We start from the raw sequence: 23,044 nt of genomic DNA, 5'->3' as shown, positions 1-23,044 counted from the left end.
TATTTAGTCCTTGGTCATATCTATGTAGAATGATTGGAGTAATGTCAGAGGTCAAATGGGAGAGTGTTCGGGTCAGACCGTTGCCGGGAGACGCGCCGAGACTATAATAGAACTGCCCTACAGTCAAGTATGTAGGGTATTCCACATGATAATGTCTCCTGTGTTGGCTTACATCGACCTTTTTTAGGATGTAGTACTATACTGTGACAACAATCACTCTGCAACACACTTTCCTAACGCTCAAGGGTGCCTCAACCTCGAAGATCTCCCTGCCGTAATCGACGATGTCGCGACCCTGGACGTCTAAAATATAACTTTCTCACGCCTCAACCGATCAGAAGCAAGTCTTTCCTTGTTTTTGTGCTTTCGAAAACTCTGTCACAGCCTTATACTATTAGATATGCCGTCAATAATTCGAACCTGTCAACAGGGTCTCGCGTCTACTACATAGAATTCACCCGGCAAGACTGGTCGGACGGGAAATGTAGAGTCATTTCGGGTCAAGTTGCGGCTGCAATGTAGAAGGGGTATTCAACCTGTTCTCGAGGGATTCATTCTCCCCGACTCTGGCGTGCGCCTGCTTCCTGTTTTGCTGGATGTCGTGGTGGTGTAGTGTCGAAGGCTCAAAGCACCAGAGTAAATAAGACCAACCGCGCTATTCCATTTCTAGCGACCAGAGCTATCGGAGAAACCAATAGTCCGACTATCAAGATAACCAGAAGAGAATCACTTCCGCAGCTTTTACTACCTCCGCAATTAAAAAAACAATACACCCCCAATTCTACACCTTACGAACGAAAATGCCCTCCTCCCTAGCAGACTATCTCGCTAAAAACTACCTCACCGCTGACCCCAACACCGAGCGCCCGAAGAAGAAACGCAAGAAGACCAAGACCGCCGACTCTGCCAACGAAGGGCTCATCATCGCCGACGACGACCCGCCGGATCTCCGCACCCAAGCTTCAAACTTCGGCAACGACGACGAAGATGGCCCCTCGATCGAGACCTCCGGCCGCAGCGCGGAGTTCCGCCGTACGAAGAAGTCCAACTGGAAAGTGGTCGGCGCGTCCGCCGCGAACGATGCCGAGAAGGACGCCGCCGACGCCATCCTAGCTTCTGCGGCGGCTGAGAATGCCGCTCGTCGGGATGCGGGCGAGGATGAGGATGCGCCGGCCGTGGCGGAGGGAGAGGACGACGACGAGGACGGCATGCGCATGGAGTCTGGCGCCCGGGCGGGTCTTCAAACGGCGGAGCAAACGGCTGCCATGGTGGCTGCTCAAGAGCGAAGGAAAAAGGCCGAAGCGGCAAAGTACAAGGATAGTTCGCAGGCCGATCAGGCGCAGGAAACGATCTATCGAGACGCGTCGGGTCGGATCATCAACGTAGCCATGAAGCGGGCGGAGGCGCGACGGGCGGAGGAAGAGAAGAAGGAGAAGGAGGAGCAGGCGAAGGAGGCGCTTATGGGAGACGTGCAGAGACAGCAGCGGGTGGATCGCAAGCAGCAGTTGGAAGACGTGCGGGCGATGCCGGTGGCGCGCGGCATCGAGGATGATTCTCTCAACGACGAGCTCAAGTCGCAGCAGCGGTGGAATGACCCCGCGGCGCAGTTCTTGACGAATACGAAGGGTCCTGGGAAGAGCGTGACGGGTCGTCCATTATACCGGGGGGCGTTCCAGCCGAATCGATATGGGATTCGACCGGGTCATCGGTGGGATGGAGTGGATCGGAGTACTGGGTTCGAGAAGGATTGGTTTGGCGCAAGGAATCGGAAGGGCAGACTTGAAGCCTTGGATTACCAGTGGCAGATGGATGAATGATTGCATCATCCGATGGACATTGGAAGTCAGCATGTTACAACCACGGGATTATTCATTTTTCTATGGCAAGAGATGCTACGCATGATGGCTCTGGTGCTGGACACCGGAGGGCATACAGTGAATGTTGATGCACGTATTTACTAGTTAGCTAATTAATGTGGTCTGCAAGGTGATTGCAGCATGTCTCCGGAGTAGGGCCAGCGCTTTAGTTCCCCTTATCTCCCCTTATCTTGGTTTTGACATTCCATTCTTCTCTGCTGTTTTCAACCTCGGGCTCGGCGACGAATGCGGCTGATCCATTCCCGGGCGTGCAATACCAAGTCAGCCAGGGATTTCCAACAATAGAAGCCAAGACCCGTCAGCCTTGATGTCATGGCGTGCGCCATGCCCTTCTAGCCTTCGTTCTGCTGCGGATGATGCAGGAGGATCGAGTCATCGGGCGCTTGAGCGGGGATCAACAAGGCAGGTGATAAGCGGCTGGTTTGGCGTCATCACAGTCATCACACGGCGATGACTCAAGGTACTGCCACCGCGTGGGTTGCGACTATTGCCACGCAATGACTGGCAGGGAGACAATCTCCTTCCCCGATTCCTCAGATTCCTGCAGGCCACGACCAAGCCAGAACCATGACCCCTACTGCCACCGACGCCAATCAACAACCCCGTGCCTGTCCCTGTGGATCCGATTGATCGCCTCTATCGGGCCAGTCGAGCCATCTCCTCCTTGAACCTCGGGGTCCGATTGAGGGACAGCGCGCAACCATGGGTCCGTAGTGGCGGCAACAGGAGGACCCTCGGAGATGTTCTGGATGGCAGAGAGGGGGGAATGGCGTATCCAGGGGCAAAGGAAGAGACGTGAGATAGCGCCATCTGTCCAATTAATGAGACCTCCTATCATATCATCACCGGAACATTCCCAGCGTGACCTGCCGCAATCAGCATCGCCTCGCCCGGACCCCGTGCTTGCCTGGTTGCGCATGCGGAGGTTCTTCTATCGGATATACTAGAGTCGGAATACCCTTCTTCTCCCCTCTCCTTCTCTTTCCTTTTCTTTTCTTCTCTTCCCCTCTGCCCGTCTTTATCTTATTGAGGGTCGCGTTAAGGTTTCGTCCTTCACATTCCTACCTAGCATTAGACTAATCGCCTTGTTTGTTGCTCGCACGGAGCAGCAATAACCTTGGATCTATTACGGATTAGGGATCGATGACTGGAACAAAGTCGATCATCCGGTGACTCAGACAAAGACCAGACCGTTAGTGTCTTGTTTTGACGGGTTGCATCCTGATCCGTCGCGAATCTCCTGGATCCGCCTGTTTGCCTTTTCTTTATTCAGCACCTTCCATTATATTCCCTGTTCCTCGCGGTCTTCATATTCCCTCCTCGTATCGCGGCCGAAGCAGGCAAGAACTATCACCGCAGTATAGTTCGACTGCCACTATTTGCCCTTACTCCTTTTCCAACTATCACCTCGGAAGTATTCCTTCAACACCTTCTCACCATGTCTGGAACCATCGCTGTCAACGACTTGCGCGGAGCCGGAACCGACGCCAAAAGGGTTCATAACCACAAGGCAAAATGGGCATATGGTGGTCGAGCTGCTCTCCCTCGTCGGGAGGTCTCTGAAGTATACCCGGTGACTCGTCCCGCAGTGCCTTCCACTCATTATATGAAGTACGCTCTTCCTCTGGTTGATGAACGATGGGGAAAAAAAGGTTCTATGCTGACCTATCGTAGCCTTCATCGCGCCATGCAGCACGATCGGAAGGCAAAGACCAACCAGCTCGCCACCTCCGCCAAGATCGACCTCCGAAATGATATCCGAGAGGCGCTTGATAGTGGCCATTCGGACTCCTCCAGTGGCGAAGACGTCGATGACCCTGCATCCGCCCCCACTGTTGCCGAGGAGCAAACCGAGGCCGCCGATACGGTCGAGCACTACGAAGTCGCTGGCCAAACGATCCTCTCGGACGCGGTGAACCAGGCCGTGGAACGCTTCGAGACGAAAGAGACCGAGAAGCTCGTCAAGGAGTATGAGATAGTGTCCCACGAACATGAGACCTCCGGTGGTTATCTGGCCGACGACGATTTCGAGCTGGTTGACCGTGTTCGTTTGTAACAGCGCGCAGTCTTGTATTATTGATGACGTGTCTTTTGTCCATCTGGAGTCGGGCTCTGGTTTCTATTGCGATCACGATGGAGTTGGGTAGATTTTAATGCTACTGATGATTGTTCTTATGATGCTGCGACTTTCCTGTTTGGCTTGTCGATGATGACCTGAGTGTCTGTTTGCATTCGATGTTTTGTCTTTATTCATTAGACCAGTTGTTTTCATACCCCAGTCAGTGGCATATTATTAGTACAGTGCAGGCTATTATTACCCATATTGCTAAGAACATATTTTGATTCATTCTGAGTATTCTCCCAAATAGAATAGACCAGTAGAAGGGGTCATATTGAAAAGAGAAGAACAAGTGGTTGTTTGCGACTTGGCCGGAACCTCCCGTTATCGACGCTACAAAAGCGATCTGCAACGCCCATCTTCTGCAACATGCAACCCCAGACACCCCAGACCCCCACAAGTGCATGCAAATACTGTTCTGACATTTGAAATAATTTGTAACGATATCCTATCCCTAGAAATAAATCATCTCTCGTCAAGAAGTCGCGCGACGTGCGAGCGACCGGCCGTTGCTGCAGCAGTGGCGATAAGCGGATTGTTTACCAAACAACGAATCGGGAAAGGTCAAAAAATCCATCTCCGACCTCCGATTGAAGATTCCCTTCGACCCTCTCCTTGATCGATCTCTATCGCTCTTTTCCCACCCCACCAATTTTCATCTCTGCTATTTTCTGTTCTCTTTCCGCAAAGATGGACAAAAGGTCCGCGGAGAGTCCTATGGACTTCGAGTGGCAGACCCGGGCTCCGGGGGACGTCACCTCGCCTTTCTACCAGCTCAGCATGCAACATGACAACCAGAAGAAACGTGCGTCGACATCCCCGCGCGTTGCATCTCCATATGCCCCCCGTCACTCATGGACATCGACTCTAACTTCTCAAGCCACAGGACCCCATAGTATCTTCGATTCCCCGCCCAAGAAACAGATGCCCGCGCTGCGTGAACCGAACTCGCAACCTTTCCTATTCTCTCGACAACCTCAATCCCAACAGCCTCCCAGTACCCCCAAATCGGTCTTCGGCAAGTCGGCTGCCTTCATGACCCCTCGCAAATTCGATGTCGACTTTTCCTCCGGCCCTGAGAATATGTCGTCGCCGGAATGTGCAGACAACGAGGACACCCCCGAGCCGCCGACCAAGTCGGGTCATCGCAATTCCCTATTCAACATGTACGGACGGTTTGCGCCGAGCCCTGGACGAGGCGAGATCCCTCGCATGAACCACTATTCGAATGCGTTGGCGCGACGGGTGCATAAGCGGCGACGCAGGGATAAAGCGCTGGATCTGCAGCTGCGAAGGGAGGGCAGTGACGACGAAGACGAGAGCGACCATGATCGGCCGAGCAGCAGGGAGGAGCAGTCGTTGCAGAAGAAGCAGCCGAAGCGGGGACAGGGGCAGATGGGAGTCGAGGGCCAGCAGCCGGCGAGTCGGAGCTCGTCGTTTTCGGATTTCTTCGCCCTGTTGGAGGCGCATCCCAATATTCCGAGCATCCTGTCCTGGTGGGCGCAGCTGGTGGTGAACCTGTCGCTGTTCTCGCTTACTGTCTACGTGGTGTTTGGATTTGTGTCGACGATTCGCTCCGAGTTTGAGCAGGCTGCCGAGGAGGTGTCCGATGGCATCCTGGCTGAGATGGCTACTTGTGCCAGGAACTACGTGGATAATAGGTGTGCTGGACACGATCGGTTGCCCGCTCTGGAGACGGTCTGCGAAAACTGGGAACGCTGCATGAATCGGGATCCGGCGAAAGTTGGACGAGCTAAGGTGTCGGCGCACACGATGGCGGTCATCATCAACAGCTTCATCGACCCTATCAGTTGGAAGGCGATCGTATGTTTATGGATTCTCTCTTTCGCAATGATCGAGGCTAATTATTACTTACAGCTGTTCTTCCTCGCTACCATCTCCACTGTGACCGTCGTCAGCAACTGGTCCTTCCGCTCGTTCAGAAAAAACCGCCTGCATCAGCAAGAATACGCTTCAACCCATGCCTACCCGCAACCCCCACCTACCCAGCACAATCCGAGCATCGCCTACCAGGGACATACCTCGAGCTTCGATCGCAAGCAGGATAACCCGTTTTTGGTGGAACATTCCCAGACGTGGTCGTGACTTGACAAATCCGCTACATCGGAGGCCTGTCAAGCAGACCAGGAACTTTGACTCGTCAGATGGGCATGCTTCTACTTTCTCTGCAGTCAATTATTGCATCATCGGCGCCCCTGCTATGGAGTTTCGTTTTATTTCTAATATTCTTATTTTTTTTGGGATACTGAGACGGTTAATCTCAGATACAGCCAAGGTGTTTGTGATTCGCATAACAAAAGGACGTGAAGGAGTTTGCTTGCCCAACTTTTGGATTCTTAATCTGTATATATTTCCTACATAAACACGCATTGTATTGCAGGACTATCCTTGTTGTTCATCTTCTCGTGGAGTCGCAGTTCTGGAGTCTTGGCGTGGAGAATGACACTGGTATGACGTGGAGACGTACCGCCACGACCAAGGAATGACCACAGATTCACCACTCATCGCGAGATTCAATTGTCGTATTATCGCATTGGTCAACGTTAAGTATCGCTGACACGCCCTGCTGGATCTGCCTTGATCATTCTGATGTACGGTTACTAGGATGGGCTGACCTGCAGTAGCAACAACTATATAACAAACCTTAATTAATCTTGACAAGTCCAGATCTCCAGATCTCCAGACAGAACAGAATCGAGGCATTAGTGCTTGGACCAGATTCAAGATGCCTCCTAGCGTTTCGGTGACAAAGAAGAACATGATCGTCGTGTCCAACCGACTTCCGCTCTCGATCAAACGAGTGGATGACGGGTTTGAATCCAACCTCTCGGGCGGAGGACTGGTAACCTCCTTGTCCGGACTGACCAAGTCAACGTCTTTTCGCTGGTTTGGCTGGCCGGGAATTGAGGTAAAAGACGAGAATGAGCAAGAGAAGGTGTTGAAAAGCCTGAGTGAGCATAATGCCGTGCCTATATTCATTGACGAACAATTGGCGCACGATCATTATAATGGCTTCTCGAGTAAGTGACATCATGAGCGTCTTTAGCCTTGCGACTTATGAAAATAGATTCTTCCCTTTGGCCTATTCTCCACTACCAGTCGGGCGTGGACTTTGACGACGGCACCTGGCAAGCCTACAAGCGCGTCAATGAAATCTTTGCCGATATCATCGCCGAGGAAGCAACTGAGGACAATATGATTTGGGTTCATGATTACCACTTAATGCTGCTGCCTTCGCTTCTTCGCGAACGATTGGAGAAGAAAGGCAAGACCTTTGCAATTGGCTACTCTTTGCATACACCTTTCCCCGCGGAGGACGTCTGGAAGACGCTTCCTGTGCGGAATGAGCTCGTTGAGGGAGTTCTTGCGAGCGATCTTATCGGCTTTCACACCGACGAGTATAAACGTAACTTTGTCGCTTGTGCCCAGACAGTGTAAGTCTTCTAGTGATCTCGAGGTGCCTATGAGCTGACATAGGAACTGTACAGCGGAGCATCCACTGAAACAGAAGGCGAAATTCAATACAAAGACCGGACAATAATGGCCGACAAGTTCATAGTAGGAATTGATCCGCAGAAGTTCAGCGACGCTTTGCAGGACTCAGATGTCAGAAACCGGATTCAGGAGCTACAAGAAAGATACAAAGGCGTCAAGGTCATTTTAGGCGTCGACCGATTGGATTATATCAAGGGCTTGACGCCGAAACTGAAAGGCTACGACTACTTCCTGGACAACCACCCCGAGCTGAGCAACAAAGTAGTCTTGATCCAGGTGGCAGTGCCCAGCCGGGAGGATGTCAAGGAGTACCAAGAATTAGAGACGGAAATCAGCACGATAGTCGGAAAGATAACCGGGAAACACGGTATGTCTCTCTCCTCTCTCTGGCTGACATATTCTTGGCTCCCCATTCGTCATGCGCCGTGCCAATGTCGAGCTAACGGCGGTCTTAGCCACTGCCGACGGAACTCCGCTCATCTACATCCACCGCTCGGTTTCCTTCACGGAACTGACGGCGTTGTACTCGTTGGCCGATGCCTGCCTACTGACTTCCACGCGCGATGGCATGAATCTCGTCTCCTTTGAGTATATCGCATGCCAAGCCCAGCGCCATGGCGTTCTGGTTCTTTCCGAGTTTGCAGGCGCCGCGTCGTTTCTGAAGGAGGGCAGTATCACGTTCCACCCCGCCAATATCCCTGAGATGTCTGATTCCATCGAAGAAGCCGTGACCATGAGCGCCGAGGATAGGAAACGGCGGTATGAAGGGTTAAGAGAATTTATCGAAACCAACACCAGGTGAGTGCGGCGTTTGGCTGCCAGATAGATCACTTTCCCGTCCAGACTAACAAGGGCAGTGCCAAATGGGGCGAGGCCTTCATCGAAAGGCTATCCGAACGTCTGCAACCCTCCTGACGATATTTCCCCGCTTGCACGAGTCATAATTTAGCGCCGGTGCCTGTGTCCTTTCTGCTGTTAATAATACTAGTCCGTTATCATTTGCCACCTACCCCTCAAGACCCTGAAATTAGACCATGAAAACAGTTGATTAAGCTAATGGGCCAATCATAACCCCATCGCATTAGTAGGGCGAGAGATCCCACGTAGAAGCTGCAAAGCTGTTAAAAAGGCTCGGTTACACATAACTATCAGTCAGGTCCCTGACAATCCTGATATCTTCCGGGATAGCAGTCCAGAAAAGTACCCGATAGTGAACCCCTCAGGTTACATCTCCGGCAGCCAAGAGTGCCGATCTCTTGGGTTGATGATTGCTAAAGACCCGGTCCGTCAAACCAAGACGAGGCTTCCCCTACCTTGGGCGACACACACGAGCTAGCGCTGTAACCCAAGAAGCCCTATCTCGTGCTTCCTATTATGCAGCAAGAGCCGACAGCGAATGAGCCGTTTTCTGCTGTCCTCTGTCCTGCTTGGAGAACCTTATCTGTTGCGGGGAGATAAGTCTGAAGTCAATCAGGTGCCTGACGGACGGACTCTCCTGCATCTTTAGTTGGTCAGTTCCTGTCGTCGGTATACGCCACAACCCTGTCTACCTATTCACCCTCCCCTGCCCTGCCCGGCGGGTTGTTTCTCGCATCCAAACCCTCTTGTGTAATTTGTCTGAGTGGGGGGCAACCCGAGGAGAATTCTTTCCTTCCCCAAATGAGCTTCCTATTCAGCTTGGCCTGTCACTTGGCAGATAATGTTGTGATCTTGGCGCGATGTTGTGGAATGAGGAGGCGAGGCCGTCACGGCGTGGTATAAAAGGCGGCCGATGAAAGGGGAGGAGTTGAGATCATGCTGGACTGGAATTGACCGGCGTGCCCTTCCTCCTCTCTCTTTCCTTCGTTGTCTTTTGTCCCTTTTCCCTCCAGCTTTCTCGTTTGCGGGTTTGTTTCATACACCGGCAATGAAGCTGTCTATCATATCCTCCCTGGCGCTGGCCTGCGCCGTGACGGCGTCCCGAGAGGGCGAGTCCCGCATGGCGCACCTCATGGAGTTGAAAATGGAGCATCGGGAGCGTGCGCGCTCCCAGGGTCTCTTCAAGGTGAACAAGTATATTGACCTTGGGAGCGCCAAGTGCGTGGATGGCAAGGCGGGCGAGTATTCGTGCGAGAACGTCGATCTGCAGGGTTTCCTGAGTCACCAGGCGCTGGGAAGTAAGACTCGTGAGGGGAACGATGTGTGGGGTATGTCTTTTTCACTGTTCCTTTCTATTGAAGTGATCTGGGTCATGGTGATGAAGGTTGGTTGGCTAATTCTCCTGGCTATGTATAGGTTGGGAGTCCGCCGATGGCCGCGAATTCGGCGTTGTTGGACAAACCGACGGTGTCGCCTTCGTCGAGATCCTGGACGACGGTAGCGTCGAGTATGTTGGTCGACTGCCTACCCAGACTGTATCCAGCGTGTGGAGAGACATGAAAGTCATCAAGGACCATGTGTATATTGGTTCGGAGGCGGAGGGACACGGGCTGCAGATCTTTGATCTGACCAAGGTATGTCTGCGTGATGTTGATTGCCTTGCGTGCAGTCATACCAACAGGAAAATAGCAAAAGCACTGACTTACGTTCGATGTATTAGCTCCTCGACACGAACAGCAGCAACCCGACCAGCTTCTCGATCGAGGACGACCTGACGGCCTGGTACGACGGGTTCGGCAGCTCGCACAACATCGTCGCGCACGAGGAGAAGGACGTCATCTATGCGGTTGGCACTGCGCGCCGACTCGAATGCGCCGGCGGACTCTGGATCGTGGATGTCTCTGATCCCGCGAACCCTGTGTCTCCGGGGTGCGCGAATGAAGATGGCTACGTGCATGACGGTAAGCCAACCATACCAACCCCCTCTCCTCCCAAAGATGAAGACAAACTAAACCACCTCCCAGCACAATGCGTCGTCTACAGCGGCCCCGACACCAAATACACAGGGCAAGAAATCTGCTTCAACTACAACGAAGACACGCTCACGATCGTCGACGTAACCGACAAGAAGAACCCGATCCAGATCTCGAAGACGCCGTACGTCGGCGCCAGCTACACGCACCAAGGGTGGATCGCGACGCCCGACCAAGCCTACCTGCTCCTGGACGACGAGCTCGACGAAGTCGACGGCACCGGGGAGGCGGCCAACGGGCACACGACGACCTACATCTTCGACGTCTCGGACCTCTCGGATCCCAAGCACACGGGGACCTACCAGTCGCCGGTGCGCTCGATCGACCACAACCAGTACGTGCTGGACGGGCTGTCCTACCAGTCGAACTACGGCAGCGGGCTGCGCATCGTCGACGTGTCGTCCATCTCCGACGACCCGTCTGGCAAGGGCCTGAAACAGGTGGGTTTCTTTGACGTGCATCCCGAGGATGATGAGGTCGGCGGGGAGGTTGAGTTTGTGGGCAGCTGGAGTGTGTACCCGTATTTCAAGAGCGGGTATATTCTGTTGAATAGTATTGAGCGGGGGATTTACTCGTTGAAGTATACGGGTAAGTAGGGAGTTAGTCTTTTCCCTACTTTTTGTTTTATGCGTGGTTTTCCTGGGTGGAATTCAGGATACAAGAGTGTCGGACATGGCATGCACGTGGAAATCAACTCAGACGGGATCCTCGGGACGGAATAAAAAAAAAGAAACGGAGGGGAATACACAAAGATTGGGTTAATCATCGGACCTCGAAGAATGCACACCGTAGATTCTGGAAAACAAGAAAGATCAAGTCAAAAGTAGTATTAATCTCCGTGGGGACCGACCCTGAACGCCCTGTGAGCCTGATATTCAGACCATTCCTTAGTTTTAGGGGGGATAATCCGTGTGTTCCGTTTTTACGGGGGGAATCCGGTGGGATTTCACTTCTGCCATGGATGGAATTAATTAAGCTCAATCGAACCGTATGACCACGTGTGAGGGAATGTCTGTTATTAGAATGAAAACTCTCTCTTCTGTAGAATTTTCCAGAGACTCATGAATGCCAAAGGTTGTTGAAAACCTACTGGGAAACCAAATCCAAACTCCAGAAACGGCGACACTAAGGGAATACTCCGGAGTAACACTCTGCTAGCCCTAACTCCCACCCAAAGATAGAAACCAACGGAACCAAGGATCGCCTAGACCGGAAGATCCCTCGAAATCTCAGCGCAAACAAACCCCTATGAGGTAACGAGGGCTCAAATATGAGAACTGCAAACCGGAGTGGACCAGCACTAGCCGCGTGCAGTCTAGTCCGACGCTAAGTTAATTTAACCCGAACCAGAGCAGACGCCGATTCCATTCAAACACCTCACTTTGGGACGTTAGAGAACAGAGCCTCGGCACAGTCCTCCAGTTCACGATGCTTCATTTCGGCAGTTGAGGACTCCCCTTCAGATCTATCATGTCCAGGGCGTGCTTGAGTCATGTCGCAACACATCAAACATCCTCGGGACCGGACCAGAATAAAGTTTCGACGGAGTGGACCGCTCCCCGACGGTTTCATGTGGTTTTGGGCTTTTGGATGGATCGACTGGATTCCACTCGGACACGGATTCGGGGTTTCTGTTTAGGGCCCAGCAGCCTGCACCCTGCCAGGAACAGCCACGGCCAGGAACGCTATGTTCTAGTTTGAAACAAGCCAGTGGCCGTCTTTGTTGTAAGGGCCCTGCTGCGGCCTGTCTCAATTTTGGGTTTGAGTCTTTCTTTCCTTTCCCTAGGCAGAGTGTCGGCTGGATGATGCCGAGGGCCCTGCTGGTCCTGGGATCGGTAGATTCGGTACTTTGTTGTTTTTGCTCGACCGTGGGTAGCGGCTTAGGGTTACTGGCGTTTCCAATCTGATTGGTATGCGATTGCCATCGCGGTCCTGGACCCAGTGTTTTCAGGCACGAAAGTTTCATCTCGTGGTTATGGCTTGGACATGAGGACCGGGATCAGGATCGCAATGTGATGTCCGGTAGGCTAGTGACTGTACTCCGTGCGCCGGGCTTGTAGATCCCCTAGAGACTGGTCGACTGACTTGATCCCCCGGATCGAGCGGATCCTTTCTGATCGCTGGTGGAAAGATATAAAGACGACGGAGGATCCTGCTTCCCTGGTTGAATCATCCCATCCCATCCCAGCCCGGCTCATTCATCTGCCTTTCGTTTCTCTGCTTAGTATACTTGACGTATACTACACTCGTTTATCTTAAGAAATCCCCATCAGACAAAAGAAAGTCAAGATGGTTACTCTTCGCTCTATTCTCATCGGTGCGCTGGCCACGCTGGCCGTCGCCAGCCCCATCGCCGAGCCCGACCACTCCCTCGAGGCCCGTCAGCTCATGGACTCGAACGACCTGCAGAGCGGCCAGTGCAAGGACGTCACTTTCATCTTCGCCAGAGGATCCACTGAGATGGGAAACATGGTACGCTAGCCAATGGGACCAGCGAGCCTAGAGTATAGATATCGCTAATACAGCCAAACAGGGCACCGTCATCGGACCCCCCACCTGCTCAGGACTCAAGGCGAAGCTCGGCGCCGGTAAAGTCGCCTGCCAGGGTGTCGGCGGCATGTACACGGCCGGACTTGCGCAGAACGCTCTCCCGCAGAACACCGACCCCGGCGCGATCAACGAGGCCAAGAAGTGGTTCAACCAGGCGGCGCAGAAGTGTCCGGACACGCAGATCGTGGCCGGTGGTTACAGGTACCCCCTCCCCTCCCCTCCCCTTTCCCTCCTGCCCATATCCAAGCATGAGATGAAGGGATGGATGCTAACAAACCCCCAACAGTCAAGGATCCGCCGTCATCGACAACGCCGTGCAGGGGCTCTCCTCCGACGTCAAGGACAAGGTCAAGGGCGTCGTCCTGTTCGGCTTCACCCGCAACCTGCAGGACCACGGCCAGATCCCCAACTACCCCAAGGACCAGGTCAAGGTGTTCTGTGCGGCTGGCGACATGGTCTGCACGGGTACTTTGATCATCACGCCCGCGCATCTGACCTATGGCTTGAACGCCGGCGAGGCGGCTAGCTTCTTGCAGTCGAAGTTGAGCTCTTAGATTAGTTGAGCTTTTGGCTGGTTTTGATGCTGGTCTAGGCGTGTACTTACAGGATTTTGTGAGGCATGAGCTTGGGTATGGGCAGATGCAGAGCTTTTCCGTTGCCTGCTGTGCGGGTCATGGTTTGGTTGTTTAGTCTCTGTTATAGACTATAGTCTCTGTTTTTATGCGGGTATAGAAACAATAGATGATGTAAATGGGATCAATGATTTTTAAGGATGGATAAACTAGGGTTTGAATTGTTAGTAGAATTGTAGGTTCTTGGCCTGCCATGGTATGTGACTGACGAGTACACTCTCAGTCTGGAATCGACCACCAAGTTCTCCTAGATTGTTAAACCTAATTCCTGACACCCCCAACCCCTTACTAACCTCCAAAGGAGAAACAACAGGGCTCCCATCTCTAATACGAAATATAAACCCCAAGAACAGCCCCTCCTCCCTCGCGATATCCCCCCAAAACGAGAAACCCCGAATGAATTAGTTCCCACACCTGCAGGCCATATCACACCAACAGACCCAATCCAAAATCCCGACTCGACCTACAACCAACAAACGACCAACCCATCGGAACCATCCCACCCAATCCCCAAACCGTTTTTCATAGACGTCAGCACTAAGTTCGGATGCGCTAGGGAGAGACAGGCGCGTGGGCCGAGCTCGACAGGGCTAGGACCCTGCAAAGTGCATGCGCTTTGAGATACAATAGGGATAGGAAAGAGGGGTATATTGAATTTCATATGGAGATTGAAATTGCGCAGCAAAGTCGATTTGGAGAGGCGTTGGTGACTGGATCTCGTGGAGTCCGCTTGAGTCCGGGTATCACCGAAATCAATCGTACCTATCTCCGAGGGGTACTAGATCTGGAATTGATCGACGGGTTGAATGGGGTGTAGAAGAGAATGGAGGGATCGAAGGAGTGAAGGAATATAGTTTAATAAACGAGATGGGGATGGAAGGTATACGCGGCATATGGTTCCATTTATGTTACATTCATCAACTTACGATACTTCAACCGTAGTCCCAACTGCTCATGTAATCCCTGCACCGATATTATAAAGCGACCCACTGCATTACAAATAACCAACAGAACATGAGATTGCGGAGGAAGGAAGGAGGAGAAGGATTCTAGATCGCGGATGGCTCTGATTGCGTCTTGGAGTATAAGTAGGCGGTTGCTGTGAGGTGTAGTGTCAGATGTCAACGATCGAGATCCGATTGTAGCCACCTTCCCTACATCTTATATTTACTACCCTCCCATATTTAGTCTTAGGACTACTAACTTCCTCAACCTCACCTGAGCATATTCCCTGCCCCTTAGAATGTCCTCTCGCTCTCGAACCGCCATCCAAATCGCCAGTCCCGGCCACGCCGAACTGCGCTCCGACGTCCCCTACCCCCGCCTCCGCGACGACTACATCATCGCCGAGACACGAGCCGTCGCCCTGAACCCTACCGATAACAAACATATCGACGGCCTCGGAGCCCCCGGGACGATCGTCGGATGCGACTGGGCGGGAGTGGTCGTGGAGGTTGGGAAGTCCGTGACGCGGTTTAAGCCCGGGGATGAGGTGTACGGGGCTGTTCATGGTGGTGTGTTAATCTCTTCTTCATCATTCTCTACACAATGTTAAGCTGAATGGCTCTGGCTTGAGTCATTCTTGGCTGATGAGGCGGAATAAAATGCAGGTAACACCGTTGAACCCGAGGACGGCGCCTTTGCCGATATAGTCGTCGGCAAGGAACAAGGCACCTGGCACAAGCCGGCTAATTTGAGCTTTGCGGAGGCGGCGTCGCTGGGCGTCGGGATCATGACGGTCGGTCAGGCGTTGTATAAGATGATGGGCTTGTCGTTTCCGAGCTTGGATTCTACAGGGACCGGGGCGACGACCCCGGGCCCTTCGATCTTGATATACGGGGCTAGTTCAGCGACGGGGACGATTGCGGTTCAGATTGCCAAGATGTATGTTCTCTCTCTTGTGCATGATGATGCCCGAGTCCAGTATAGGTGCGAAACTGATACAGCCAGATCCAACCTCACCGTGCACGCTACCTGCTCACCATCCAACAACGCCCTCATCGCCTCGCGCGGAGCAGACTACATCTACGACTACAACAGCCCCGACAGCATCGATGCCATCCTCGCGCAATCAGCCACTAACCCGATAACCTACATCTTCGACTGCATCGGCAGCGAGTCCTCCAGCACGTACTGCAGCAAAATCCTCCCCGTGACAGGCGGCCACTACCACTCCATCCGGGCACCTGTGCCACCCGCCTTCAAGGAACTGCGGCCCGAGGAGAGCGCAAAAGCCACCACCGCGTTGGGATACACGTTGCTGGGTGAGCGGTTCGAGTTCCCCGGCGGACTGGTCTTCGAGGCGGATAAGGAGGAAGAGGAGTTTGGGAAGAGCTGGGGGAGAATTGTGGGGGAGTTGGTGGAGAGGGGGGTTGTGAGGACGCATGAGGTCGATGCAAGGGTGGGCGGGCTGGAGGGTGTGTTGCAGGGGTTGGAGGAGTTGAGGAAGGGGGAGGTTAGGGGGAAGAAGTTGGTGTATTCTCTGTAGGGATTGAGGTTGGAGGGATTTAGGAATAAGGATTGGACCTGAAATGCTCGGTTGTGTAAAGTTGAGTTGGCACTTGGGATAGGGCTTGTGGGTGCCTGGCAGCCTGGAGAGTGGGGATAGTGGGTGGATTTTAGGTCCAAGAGAAACGCCATTCTTTTAGCGAAGATTTCGAATATATTGGAAAATTAAATATGGACGTAACTGTGAACACGATCAAAATATCGTCAAAATAATTCCACACTAGGAAATTGCCAAACACTTACATAACAGCATGAAAAACCAAGATAAGAAGGCGAAATAAACTGCAACCATCAGAATCTGCATTTTCCCAACCAATCAACGCCCCTAAAAACAAGTGTCAGATCTAGAATGGGGAAGAAAATGGCGATCCGGCCAATATGCCGCCACCTCCATTCCTTATCACGACATCCCCAACAAATGAACGTGGGCCGTGCAGGCCAATCTGGAGAACCTCATCCCGCGCGTTCTTGCGTAATCGTGGAGTTTGCAGTGTGAAAATTGGCGTCTCCTTCAACCATGCATTCTCCCAATTCTAGCTTTATTCATTTCCTTCATTCTGATCGCTTCCATATTTGCACCCTATGCAATGTCGGCCCGATTCGGCAAAAATGGACTCACATTCCACAGCCGCTCTACAGCGGATGAGGAGAATACAACCCGAGGATCGCAGATGCCGAACGATGTTTTAGCCGAGCCATTGAAGAGAAGGCTGAAGTCGCGGCATCTCCAAATGATCGCAATCGGAGGTGAGTTATCTCAGCACTTTTTCCATCCGATCGGTCGCTAACCCACACAGGGATTATTGGACCGGGATTGTTGGTCGGTTCCGGCAATGCGCTTAACAAAGGTGGCCCGGCAGGATGCTTGATTAGTTTTGCATTGGTCGGCATTATTGTGTTTTTCGTCATGTAGGCACCCGATCTCGCGATAAGACTCGCGGCTGACCAGATAGGCAATCCTTGGGAGAAATGGCCACGGCGATTCCCGTGTCGGGTTCCTTTACCGAGTATGCGCAACGCTTTGTGGATGACTCGCTTGCTTTCGCTCTAGGATGGGCGTATTGGTATTTGTGGGTGACGGTATGTTATATCGATGTTCTTTCTGGAGCTGTACTGATCGTGTAGATTCTTGCAAATGAGTATAATGCCATCTCGCTAGTGCTTGGGTTTTGGACCGACGCTGTCCCGCAATGGGGTTGGATTCTTATCTTTTGGTTCTTGTTTCTCGGCCTGTCCAACTTGGGCGTTTTGGCATACGGTGAGATGGAGTTTTGGTTGTCACTGTGAGCGTCCTCTTACCTGATGTTACACGCGATACTAACCCAAACAGGATCAAAGTCCTGGCGCTGGTTGCCTTTTTCATTCTTGCGATTTGTATCAGCACGGGTGGAATAGGTCCCGGGCCCATTGGGTTCAGGTACTGGCGTGATCCTGGAGCATTTGCAGATTCTATCAACGGCGTCGCGAAGACTTTTGTTGTTGCGGGAACCTTGTATGCGGGCACGGAAATGTAAGCTCTCGCTGCTCCTTGAGTAACAGGGAGTTCCTGACGTGAACAGGGTCGGTGTTACTGCTGGAGAATCGTCGAACCCACAAAAGGCCGTCCCCACGGCTATCCGACAGGTTTTCTGGCGAATTCTAATTTTCTATATCGGTAGGTTGTCAGGAGACCCCCATATGGTAAGAGACTAACAGAATTCAGGCACCATATTTTTCATTGGTATTCTGCTCCCATACAGTGATGAGCGATTGCTAGGCTCCAGCTCAGACGCAGCCAGCTCGCCATTGACCATTTCGCTGAAGGACGCCGGCATCCTTCCGGCCGCTCATTTGATCAACGCTCTGATCGTAGTCAGTGTCATTTCTGCCGGGATTGGCTCTTTGTACGCCGCATCGCGAACTATGCTCTTCATGGCCCGCAATCGCAAAGCTCCGCGATTTATCAGTCGAACCAACGCCGCAGGCGTACCGTGGGCAGCCTTGATATTCACAAACATCTTCACCTGCATTGTGTTCCTTACCCTTTCATCAAGTGCCGGCAAGGTTTATTCGGCGCTGATCACCCTATCGGGCGGTAAGATTCCCTTTCAAGCTTCCTCTTCTCATGGCTAATCGTACCAAGTATCAACATTCATTGTCTGGGCTGTGATAAGTTTGGCACACATCCGATTCCGACAAGCGATGGCAGTGCAAGGAGACGATCCCGCCCGACTGCCCTTCCGAGCGGCGTTTTATCCTTGGGGGACATATTTTGCGCTGGCGGCCAACATCTTCCTCATTTTCTTCCAAGGGTATACGGCGTTTCTGAACCCGTTCAGTGTTGATGATTTTGTTGTCAATTACATCTTGCTCCCGGTCTTTGCTCTCTTTGTGGTGGTCTATAAGATTTGGAATAAGACGAAGATCGTCAAATTGGAGGAGATGGACATTTGGACGGGGAGGAGGGAGCTGGTGGATGAGGAGGAGTTTGGAAAGGCGAAGACGTGGAGATCGAGAGTGAAGGATGTTATTGTGGGATGAGGAAGCCATTGAACTGATAGATTTAGAATGGACCACAATATATTTGGGATAAGAGTCGCCCTGTGTTTGGCCAATTGACGATGAACGGTTGTAGAGGATGGACTGTCTGCGTTCAGAGTAGCCAAAAAGGAAGAGAATCTCGTGATCTGTGGCCGATGCTTCAGGATCAAACGGACAAGCCCAAGGCATGAATGGCAGCCTTACAAGGCGTCAAGGCTTGACCTGGAAAGACGTGCATACGGCAGGAGCACCCGAATGCTGCTCAGATACAGCAGATGTCTTCACGATATCTGATGACTGAGCACATTCAAAGCTAACACTACCCTCGTTTCCATCTATAACTGCTACTGCTACTCTTACTATTACTACCACTACATTTACACAACCCATCTCTTCTAAATGGCATCGGGCAGTGCTCACGATGTACGATTGACCCCCTGTTTACCTATTTCCCTGCAAGCTGATAAGAACATAGCTTATATGCTTCTTTTGTGGTGTTGCCTTCAACATCGCTCGGGTGCGAAAAGTCGAAGAGCCAGTGTACGCGTCATGGGGTTCCGACATGACATGGACAAGGAACCTGGAGAAATTCCCCGTCAACCTGAGCAACTGTGTTGGAAATCTCTGTTCCATAGGCGTATACGAAACCCCAGGGAAAAGAAAGGCTGACGGGGATCCATTATTGACTTTGGACGTACTTCCCGGTGACTACACTGCTGGTAGATCCGGTCCGCCCGAACACAGGGAAGTCTTAGTGGTAAATGAAGACACTGTGGTTCAGATGAATGGGACCTGGCCAGGGCTCGTCGAAAACATTGAACACCTCCCCGGTCCCTTTTGTTTCGCAGAGAACGCATACAATGGCGGCCAAATCCAACTGCGGGAAATGAATGGCTGCCGAACTGCCCAGTTTCTCATACCCTCGGATCCCACTATGCCGCCTAAAAAAGATGGACTTGAAGAGGACTGGGAGTATACAAGTGGCTATTTTCGTTCCGGACTCTGTAACGGATTGTGCATGGATACTATGTCCCAAGTTCAAGTGTATCCACCGAGGGGAGGTGTCAAGTACATAAATGCCTCAGAGGTTATTCCTGAGGTGAGGCATTGTCTTTGGACTTTCGGTTTCTTCGATCCCTCTATCATATGAAAGGTTCAATGTTAACAGAATCTGCCGACCTAGGGACCCATGAATGCACATGACCCTCACGGATCCACTCGTTTCTCCCTCTTCGGGCGTTCACCGAAGCGTCAAAACATGTCACTGCCATTCCATCCATGGTGCTTTGAAATCTTCTCCCGCTGCTCAAAATTGCATCTTGGCCGCGTCGCCGTAGATGGGCTCAAAGAATACTGTAAGGTAAAGGGGGGCTTCACCGTTTACTGCAATCTTGAGAACAAAGACAATCCCTGGAGCCATCCACCTCGCTGGAAACATATCCGTGGCCAGGAGTACATGGCCGCAAACCCACTTGATATTCCCGGGTTGGAGAGTCTTCTATCGTGGACACTCGCGGAAAGAAGTGAAAATTCAGTTTCCGAGGAATCGAAAGACCCCAACCCCCCTAAAGAAAGCGTTGACAAAGATAAAGCAGCCATGATCAAAGATACTCCCAATTCATTGCCTACATCAGCAAAAGGAAACACTTGTGCAACGCTGTCGCAGGTCATGATGCTTGGCACTCTTGATCTACTTGACATGAAAGATATTAAAAGCCTCAGACTAGTCTCGAGAGGCTTGCAACACCTCCCAGACACGATTTGGTGTCGCATGTTGCGGGAAGATATGCCATGGTTATTCGAGGCATGGAATGCATGGGGTTTTCCCGGACACATACCCTCACGGTGGGCATTTACCGCACCAACCGAGATGCGAGGTGTAATGGATTACCTCCGGATATATAAGCCCCTTGAATACCCTGACATCCTGATCGGCTTACGGCGCGAAAAAAAAATCGATGATCAGTTTATTGAGTCCAAGCGGTTTGGGTTCTGGCTTTCGATGACTATTAAAGATTACAACCTGCCCAAGGAGTTGGAGAAAACTAATTGGTATGCTGTATACACTGGTATCAAGCGTGATTGGCGCTCCCTCAAAGGACTTCAAAACCGCAAACGCATCTGGGGTCATGTTAACCGGATGGTTGAAGACATGAAGAAAATTGTAGAGAATCCGCCTTAAAGGTCTTATATCTTACGGGACGGATTCTCGGGAGAGTTGGGCATTCCATGTCTGTATTTAGGACGGCGTTTAGGTAGACTTTGATGATGAATCTTGGGCTCCGTTCTTTCATTCCTTGATATCAATGTACATACTTCCTTTATGCCGGGACTACAGAGCAAATGAAGTACTAATATCCTTTATCAGAGCTCTCTTTATCGGCGTTCGCGGGGTGATCCTGAAATTTGTACGATCGCGATCGACAAGGGTCGTCGATCTCAACGGTATGTCCTTAACGATCTGTCTACCTGTATCTTCAGCACGAGGAAATATTGGAAAAGGCGGTAGTATTGTTATAGCGCTCCCTCTCGAAAGCAAACCTTATCTCCTTTTTCCCGACTCCAAACTGAAGAAACTCCTGAAAATGATAGGCGGAAATATAACCCACCTTTCGCCATCCACCACCCTCCTCGGTGATTTCGTAGCCAGTCAACCTGGCTGCTTATATTACCATGATACACCGCGCCTCCCCGACTGGAGGAAAGACGAGAAGAGATAGATTGGGACGGCAGAGACGACAAACATAGCAGCGCGATGGCGTTGGACTGGCTGGCTGGCTGGCTGCAAAGGAGCTCTCCGATGCATTATCAAGACCAGAGACGGAGGTGAGCTGCACCCTATCGAATATAGATAAATGAAACCACCATCTGATTGTCGTGAAGTATGAAGGAGGGGGAGGACCGGGCCGTGTGCGGATTCCGACGGGGAAAGGCCGACGGTGGAGCCTCTCGTTATTGGCGGTCGGAGATCCCCTACGCTCATGGAAACAGATTGCCAGTTGAAAACCCGACAGGAAAACATGTCCAGACATACCGACTTGGTTGGTTCTGCGTGCGGATGCATTTCGAATCTACCCACAATATTCACATCGCCTGAGCCTACTAGCCATGTAAGGTGGGCGAAAAGCAGTCGAGAAACGGCCCTAGTACCTGGTCCTCCCCGCATTCGCAGCCCATCGAGATCAGCCAGATAGACACCGTGCTCGGCAGTGTCGGCGCTCATTGGAGGAGAGATTCCGGACTCCCTGATAGCCCGCCAACCCGTCACTTGTCTCGGTCGAATAAGCGGCCTGGATCTGCACGCTTTCTGCATCTGCCAGCTTGGCCGCCCCCTCTCCACCGGTGATCGGCATTTCTGCTGGGACCTGCATGTGTTTGGATTGCTGATTCTGCCCAATCTGCTTATCGCTGCTCTTCACGGGGACTTCCGATGTAACCTCAGCATCGTGGATGCTGGGGGTTGTGTGACCCGGGCGGGTTGGAGATAGGGGGATGCCGTGAGACGTGGTATATAAAGGGAGGGTTGGTGCCGGGGACTTGGGAAGGAATTCAGACAGGAAAAAAAAAGCCTATTCAGAGTCATTGCAGTCCAGGATAGCCCAGTCCATCTGAGTCAGTCAAGATGATGTACACCAAGGTATTTGCCCTCTTTCTGACCTACAATATCCAATCAACCTCTTCTACACATCGCATCTACCACAACCCAGCCCAGCGGGATATTAAAAACTAAAAACCCTCCAGATCCTCACCCTCACCACCCTCCTGCTCACCGGCGCCCTCGCCGCCCCTCAACCCGTGCCTCAGCCTCTCCCCCGCGCCTGCGACTACACCTGCGGCAGCAACTGCTACTCCTCCAGCGCCGTCAACTCGGCCAAGAACGCCGGCTACGATCTGTACTCTGACGGCGAGACGGTCGGCAGCAACAACTACCCCCACCGCTACAACAACTACGAGGGCTTCGATTTCCCCGTCTCCGGCACCTACCAGGAATGGCCGATCCTGAGCTCCGGCAGCATCTACAGCGGTGGCTCGCCCGGTGCCGACCGCGTCGTGTTCAACACCCAGAACCAGCTGGCAGGTGTCATTACGCATACTGGTGCTAGTGGGAACAACTTTGTGGAGTGTGATTCTTAGATGGTGGGTTGATATGAAGGGGGGGTTGGGAATATGAATGAAAATGAAGATTTATTGGGTTGTTTGCATTGGTGTGGCCCTGTACTAGGGTGATTGTAGATATGATGAAGTATATATCGAGTAGTCTCATAAACATGACATCAGAGCGCCCTACTCGTCGGACTTCTTAATCTCCAGCTCTCGAGCCAGATTGGATTAATATTTCTTCCATGGAATATTGATCCTGCGCCAATAGTTTGTTGGGTGAGCGCATCAGTCCGAAACTTGCTAGTGGCCACCCCTGAAGTAGACTGCTAC

At 52.1% G+C, this 23,044-nt stretch overlaps 13 protein-coding genes across 13 annotated transcripts; 10 read left to right on the top strand and 3 right to left on the bottom strand.

The window, feature by feature from the left end:
* Positions 1 to 756: 756 nt before the first annotated feature.
* On the top strand, positions 757 to 2,016 carry cwc26 (putative cell cycle control protein (Cwf26); the record flags this gene model as incomplete). Its single annotated transcript, XM_024849989.1, has 1 exon — positions 757 to 2,016. A coding segment is annotated over exon 1 (1,013 nt), but the record flags the coding sequence as incomplete, so codon positions are not given.
* A 1,535-nt stretch (positions 2,017 to 3,551) lies between these two features.
* Positions 3,552 to 4,235, top strand: P170DRAFT_440087 (uncharacterized protein). Its single transcript, XM_024849988.1, has one exon. It carries the CDS (start codon positions 3,565 to 3,567, stop codon positions 3,931 to 3,933), a length of 369 nt encoding a protein of 122 aa, XP_024700185.1. The 5' UTR covers positions 3,552 to 3,564; the 3' UTR covers positions 3,934 to 4,235.
* Positions 4,236 to 4,626: 391 nt separating this feature from the next.
* P170DRAFT_415688 (putative nuclear envelope protein Brr6) lies at positions 4,627 to 6,400 on the top strand. The gene is made up of 3 exons (XM_024847076.1): positions 4,627 to 4,801; positions 4,883 to 5,820; positions 5,875 to 6,400. The coding sequence occupies exons 1-3, from the start codon at positions 4,687 to 4,689 to the stop codon at positions 6,100 to 6,102; spliced, it is 1,281 nt and encodes a 426-aa protein (XP_024700184.1). The 5' UTR covers positions 4,627 to 4,686; the 3' UTR covers positions 6,103 to 6,400.
* Positions 6,401 to 6,742: 342 nt separating this feature from the next.
* P170DRAFT_415685 (trehalose-6-phosphate synthase) lies at positions 6,743 to 8,567 on the top strand (the record flags this gene model as incomplete). Its single annotated transcript, XM_024847075.1, has 5 exons — positions 6,743 to 7,037; positions 7,085 to 7,451; positions 7,506 to 7,879; positions 7,968 to 8,310; positions 8,370 to 8,567. 5 exons carry the CDS (start codon positions 6,743 to 6,745, stop codon positions 8,425 to 8,427), a joined length of 1,437 nt encoding a protein of 478 aa, XP_024700183.1. The 3' UTR covers positions 8,428 to 8,567.
* An 831-nt stretch (positions 8,568 to 9,398) lies between these two features.
* P170DRAFT_415682 (uncharacterized protein) lies at positions 9,399 to 10,999 on the top strand (the record flags this gene model as incomplete). The annotated part of the gene is made up of 4 exons (XM_024847074.1): positions 9,399 to 9,698; positions 9,787 to 10,004; positions 10,091 to 10,331; positions 10,395 to 10,999. Exons 1-4 carry the CDS (start codon positions 9,419 to 9,421, stop codon positions 10,997 to 10,999), a joined length of 1,344 nt encoding a protein of 447 aa, XP_024700182.1. The 5' UTR covers positions 9,399 to 9,418.
* Positions 11,000 to 11,797: 798 nt separating this feature from the next.
* P170DRAFT_269314 (uncharacterized protein) lies at positions 11,798 to 12,557 on the bottom strand. The gene has a single exon (XM_024843131.1). The coding sequence runs from the start codon at positions 12,367 to 12,369 to the stop codon at positions 11,872 to 11,874; it is 498 nt and encodes a 165-aa protein (XP_024700181.1). The 5' UTR covers positions 12,370 to 12,557; the 3' UTR covers positions 11,798 to 11,871.
* A 135-nt stretch (positions 12,558 to 12,692) lies between these two features.
* Positions 12,693 to 13,507, top strand: P170DRAFT_365925 (cutinase family protein; the record flags this gene model as incomplete). Its single annotated transcript, XM_024844734.1, has 3 exons — positions 12,693 to 12,875; positions 12,937 to 13,154; positions 13,240 to 13,507. The coding sequence occupies 3 exons, from the start codon at positions 12,693 to 12,695 to the stop codon at positions 13,505 to 13,507; spliced, it is 669 nt and encodes a 222-aa protein (XP_024700180.1).
* Positions 13,508 to 13,976: 469 nt separating this feature from the next.
* Positions 13,977 to 14,431, bottom strand: P170DRAFT_440084 (uncharacterized protein). Its single transcript, XM_024849987.1, has one exon. The coding sequence runs from the start codon at positions 14,244 to 14,246 to the stop codon at positions 14,049 to 14,051; it is 198 nt and encodes a 65-aa protein (XP_024700179.1). The 5' UTR covers positions 14,247 to 14,431; the 3' UTR covers positions 13,977 to 14,048.
* A 397-nt stretch (positions 14,432 to 14,828) lies between these two features.
* On the top strand, positions 14,829 to 16,073 carry P170DRAFT_415676 (zinc-binding alcohol dehydrogenase family protein; the record flags this gene model as incomplete). The annotated part of the gene is made up of 3 exons (XM_024847073.1): positions 14,829 to 15,099; positions 15,196 to 15,469; positions 15,536 to 16,073. 3 exons carry the CDS (start codon positions 14,829 to 14,831, stop codon positions 16,071 to 16,073), a joined length of 1,083 nt encoding a protein of 360 aa, XP_024700178.1.
* A 528-nt stretch (positions 16,074 to 16,601) lies between these two features.
* Positions 16,602 to 18,646, top strand: P170DRAFT_513001 (amino acid permease). Its single transcript, XM_024855051.1, has 8 exons — positions 16,602 to 16,840; positions 16,891 to 17,002; positions 17,047 to 17,173; positions 17,219 to 17,376; positions 17,424 to 17,603; positions 17,653 to 17,747; positions 17,796 to 18,167; positions 18,216 to 18,646. The coding sequence occupies exons 1-8, from the start codon at positions 16,681 to 16,683 to the stop codon at positions 18,611 to 18,613; spliced, it is 1,602 nt and encodes a 533-aa protein (XP_024700177.1). The 5' UTR covers positions 16,602 to 16,680; the 3' UTR covers positions 18,614 to 18,646.
* Positions 18,647 to 19,012: 366 nt separating this feature from the next.
* On the top strand, positions 19,013 to 20,795 carry P170DRAFT_429607 (uncharacterized protein; the record flags this gene model as incomplete). Its single annotated transcript, XM_024847902.1, has 3 exons — positions 19,013 to 19,036; positions 19,089 to 19,712; positions 19,797 to 20,795. 3 exons carry the CDS (start codon positions 19,013 to 19,015, stop codon positions 20,793 to 20,795), a joined length of 1,647 nt encoding a protein of 548 aa, XP_024700176.1.
* A 261-nt stretch (positions 20,796 to 21,056) lies between these two features.
* Positions 21,057 to 22,132, bottom strand: P170DRAFT_269292 (uncharacterized protein). Its single transcript, XM_024843130.1, has 2 exons — positions 21,223 to 22,132; positions 21,057 to 21,074 (listed from the first exon to the last, which is right to left on the bottom strand). The coding sequence occupies exon 1, from the start codon at positions 21,924 to 21,926 to the stop codon at positions 21,282 to 21,284; it is 645 nt and encodes a 214-aa protein (XP_024700175.1). The 5' UTR covers positions 21,927 to 22,132; the 3' UTR covers positions 21,057 to 21,074; positions 21,223 to 21,281.
* P170DRAFT_415670 (extracellular guanyl-specific ribonuclease RntA) lies at positions 21,876 to 22,893 on the top strand. Its single transcript, XM_024847072.1, has 2 exons — positions 21,876 to 22,250; positions 22,355 to 22,893. Exons 1-2 carry the CDS (start codon positions 22,236 to 22,238, stop codon positions 22,745 to 22,747), a joined length of 408 nt encoding a protein of 135 aa, XP_024700174.1. The 5' UTR covers positions 21,876 to 22,235; the 3' UTR covers positions 22,748 to 22,893.
* The last annotated feature ends 151 nt before the right edge of the window (positions 22,894 to 23,044 follow it).

Source organism: Aspergillus steynii (genome assembly GCF_002849105.1).
Source record: "Aspergillus steynii IBT 23096 chromosome Unknown P170scaffold_8, whole genome shotgun sequence".
Lineage (NCBI taxonomy): Eukaryota > Fungi > Ascomycota > Eurotiomycetes > Eurotiales > Aspergillaceae > Aspergillus > Aspergillus steynii.
This window is presented reverse-complemented; position numbering and strand designations above follow the sequence as displayed.